Genomic DNA, 3,630 nt, shown 5'->3' with positions numbered 1-3,630 from the left:
AGAGGCTAGGGCTTATCCAATAAATTATATGCAACAATTATGTTCAAAAGTTGTATTGCATTTCTTTTTGTCACGAGTTTAAGGGCTTTGGAAAAGTGAAGGAATTCGTTATGGAAAACACAAAATCGAGGTTTCACTTTCATATACTTGGATTTGTGGATGTGGAATTTACCCAGAATTATGATATTATGAATCAGAAAGTCATCATTGGTGTTGTCCATTGAAAGTCCAAAAATAAAAGCTTTTCGTGAGAAGTCCTGCAGATCAAAAACCTTCGGGTGAAGCCAGTCATGTTTATCCTGCCAAAGGGTATTAGAATATTTGCATTCAAAAAATAAATGATCAGTGGTTTCACATTCATCACAAAATACACAGTTTTTAGTTTCAATACCATTGGTATTGAAACTAAAAACTGTGTATTTTGTTGGTATTATACCAAACCGCTGTCGCAACAAATCACTGGATGGGTTTACATCATTTAAGGTTTTAAAATTGAGTTCTTTTGCTTTGGAAGTAATTGGAAATTTTAAGTATTTTGTTTGTAACATGGTGATGATATGTTTGGGGTAAAACTGTAAGATTGAATTTCTGTAGGATACTGAGGGGTATGAGATGAATAATTAAACGTATTTCTAATTAATTTGTTTGGAATTTTAACCTCATTAAAGTCACAGCCACCAACCAGAAGTTGTGGAAAATGAGGGTTGATGGAGATAACGGTATAGTTAATGAGCTGCAGCGGATGGTTGCTAGGCAACCCGCTGAGTTGATTTAAAGTTTGTTTTCTAGGCTAGTACAGATTTAAAGGCAGTTTTCAGTCTTCCCAGTAACGTCTAAGCAGACGTGAACTACCAACTTCCTTTGCAGGGCCAACCTATTTGTTAGTTTTATTATTATTTTTATTGTTTTTTTTTTTTTTTACTTTATTTAACAAGAACAATGACAAACTCAGATGTAAACATCTGAGTTTGTCACCAATCAGACAAACATCAGATTGAGAGAACAATCATACCTCCTATTAAATTGAGATTGCATAACGGGAAAGGTATGGAGGATTTTTAATGCCAAAATTAAATAAATACATAATTAATTAATTAAAATGGGAATTAAATATATCATTAATTAAATGTGTCATTAATTAATTAAAATGGGAATTAAATATATAATTCATTAATTAAAATTGGAATTAAATATGTCATTAATTAATTAAAATATAATTCATTTTAGGTAAAAAAATATATTGAATTATTTCAGTATTTAATTAATTAATGACACATTTAATTAATGAATGTCATATTTCATTCCCATTTTAATTAATGACACATTTAATTAGTTAATTAATTAATTAATGGTATATTTATTTATTTAATTTTGGCACAAAAAATCCTCCATAAAAGGAAGAAAATAAATAAATACATATAAAAATAAATAAATAAATAAAAAAAGAATGAGGGGGAAATAAATTAATGCAGAGAAATTAAATGAAAGTAAAACATGTCAAAATGTCGGAGCCTCAACATCTCGGAGTTTTTTCGGACGGATGTAACATATATCATCAAATCTACTTAAAAAATGATGACACATAAAATAATTAGGCTTTTTAAGATGACCTAAGGCGTCGTTTGTTTTCGTTCTTCCACGAGAAGTCCCGCCTTCCTCTCCGAGTCCTCCGCTCTGATTGGCTCTGAGACCTGATTGACACCTCCAACCACCAATCAGCGTCAGGAGCAGGCGACGTCATCACTGGTTTCCGGAAGAGGACTCACGTGTGTGCCGACCTCTTGATGGTGATGTTTATAAAGTTGGTTAATTGAACCTTTACCGAACCTGTTTGCGTGTTTTTAATGACCGCTTCACGCGCGCTGCTGGGGCTCGCGACGGCGCTGCGCGTGAACGGCAAACGTCTCCTCCTCGCACGTGGTTTTCCCTGTTCAAGTCCATCACCAGGTCCCGGTCCCGGTGCCCCCTCCCGGGCCATGGCGACCCCCACCCCCGGCCCCGGCCCCGGCCCCGGCCCCGGGCAGAGGAAGGCCCGGCAGAAGGAGCCGCTGCGGCGGCTGAAGACCCGGGAGAACCGCGGCCGCCACGGGGACGCGCACGGACCGTCCACCGTGTACGCGCAGGTGGTCGGAGCCGGAACCAGAGACAACGCGGGGTCTCTGTACGTGTTCTCCGAGTTCAACAGGTAGGCCACCTGGGGGGGAGCGTGGATTTGCACCTTGAGATGTGCCATCTAATTTTTAAGGGGGTCCCAAGAAAACATACAACATTACAATCAGTACTCGAGTTGTAAAAATAAATCAGGGGGGATGGTGGATTTTATCATATGGGGACAGATAATTTGTGCTGATTACAAATAATATAATATATTACAAATAATAGCAGTGACCAAAACACCTGCAGAAATACGGCATCCTCCACTTAAATAAAAACGGTCCAAATCATCCCCCTGTAAAACTGCCATCCCCCCTTTCCATCCCTTATGTCATTTTATCAATGAATGTGGTTTTACTGCTATTTCAACATTAAGAGTCATCATCAGAAAAATAACTTATTTGACAATTTTCACTTGAAATAAGTAGAAAAATCTGCCAGTGGGACAATATTTATCTTCTCATTACAAGCTAAGAAATCTTGTTCCACTGGCAGATTTTTCTACTTATTTCAAGTGAAAATCTACTAAAAACAGGTGAAAATTGTTGTTTTTCCAGTGATGAGTCTTGTTTTAAGTGTAATGAGATTCTTTTTACTAAAATCAGACATTTTAACTAGAAATAAGAGAAATATTCTTGTTAAGATTGTGAGTTTTTGCAGTGATCCATTTTACTTATCCTGTGAAGGACAGAGTCATATTGATAAGTTCAGAAAAGTGTTTTTTATTGTTGTGTTTTGATGTATTTGATGTAAGCCCAGTGGATATTTAAAGCTTACAGAAGGCTGCATTTAACTGCTGCTATGTCATTCCTGCAGTATTTCTGCAGCTGTTTTGGTCACTGCTATTATTTGTAATATATTATATTATTTGTAATCAGCACAAATTATCTGTCCCCATATGATAAAATCCACCATCCCCCCTGATTTCTTTTTTTACAACCCGAGTACTGCTCGTACCCGCTTTAAGGTGCGAGGAGATCACACCGAGGCTCTGGACCGATCTGCCGCCGTCTCTACTCTACTCCATCGATGCTTTTAAGACCAAACTTAAAACACACCTGTTTCTCCGAGCTTTTAAACATCAGTAGTGACACAGTTGTGTTACAAATTCAATCACCTTTTTACTTCCAAATCCGATGACAGATTTCCTTCCAAAGTTTACTGACTTGAGGAGGAAAGCGTTGATCTGGAACTACTTGTGCTTAAAAGGTTAATCTAGGCAAGGCAAGTTTATTTGTAGAGCACAATTCAACACAAGGTAATTCAAAGTGCTTTACATCAACATTAAAAGCAGCAAGATATAATTAAACAGTAAATAACAAATAAAATGATAAGAAAAAGGTAAAATAATAAAGCACAAGTTGTTAAAAAGTAAGGGCAGTAGATCCAGCAGGTACATCTCATTCTTACAATAGCAAGAATTATGTTTCTATACGGTCAAAACGTACAAAGACCGGGTCAAATACAGCATTACAA

The 3,630-nt window shown here is 36.9% G+C and overlaps 1 protein-coding gene across 1 annotated transcript in view; it reads left to right on the top strand.

The window, feature by feature from the left end:
- The first annotated feature begins 1,746 nt into the window (after positions 1-1,746).
- Positions 1,747-3,630, top strand: part of elac2 (elaC ribonuclease Z 2) — a 33,657-nt gene continuing 31,773 nt past the window's right edge. Inside the window, exon 1 of the mRNA XM_061712577.1 lies at positions 1,747-2,185. Coding sequence (XP_061568561.1) covers positions 1,845-2,185 — 341 coding nt within the window. The 5' untranslated portion in view covers positions 1,747-1,844. The remainder of the gene's footprint in view (positions 2,186-3,630) is intronic.

This window comes from Cololabis saira, chromosome 21, assembly GCF_033807715.1.
Source record: "Cololabis saira isolate AMF1-May2022 chromosome 21, fColSai1.1, whole genome shotgun sequence".
NCBI classification, from domain to species: Eukaryota; Metazoa; Chordata; class Actinopteri; order Beloniformes; family Belonidae; genus Cololabis; species Cololabis saira.
The sequence above is the reverse complement of the archived record's forward strand: the minus strand, read 5'-3'. Positions and strand labels throughout refer to the sequence as shown.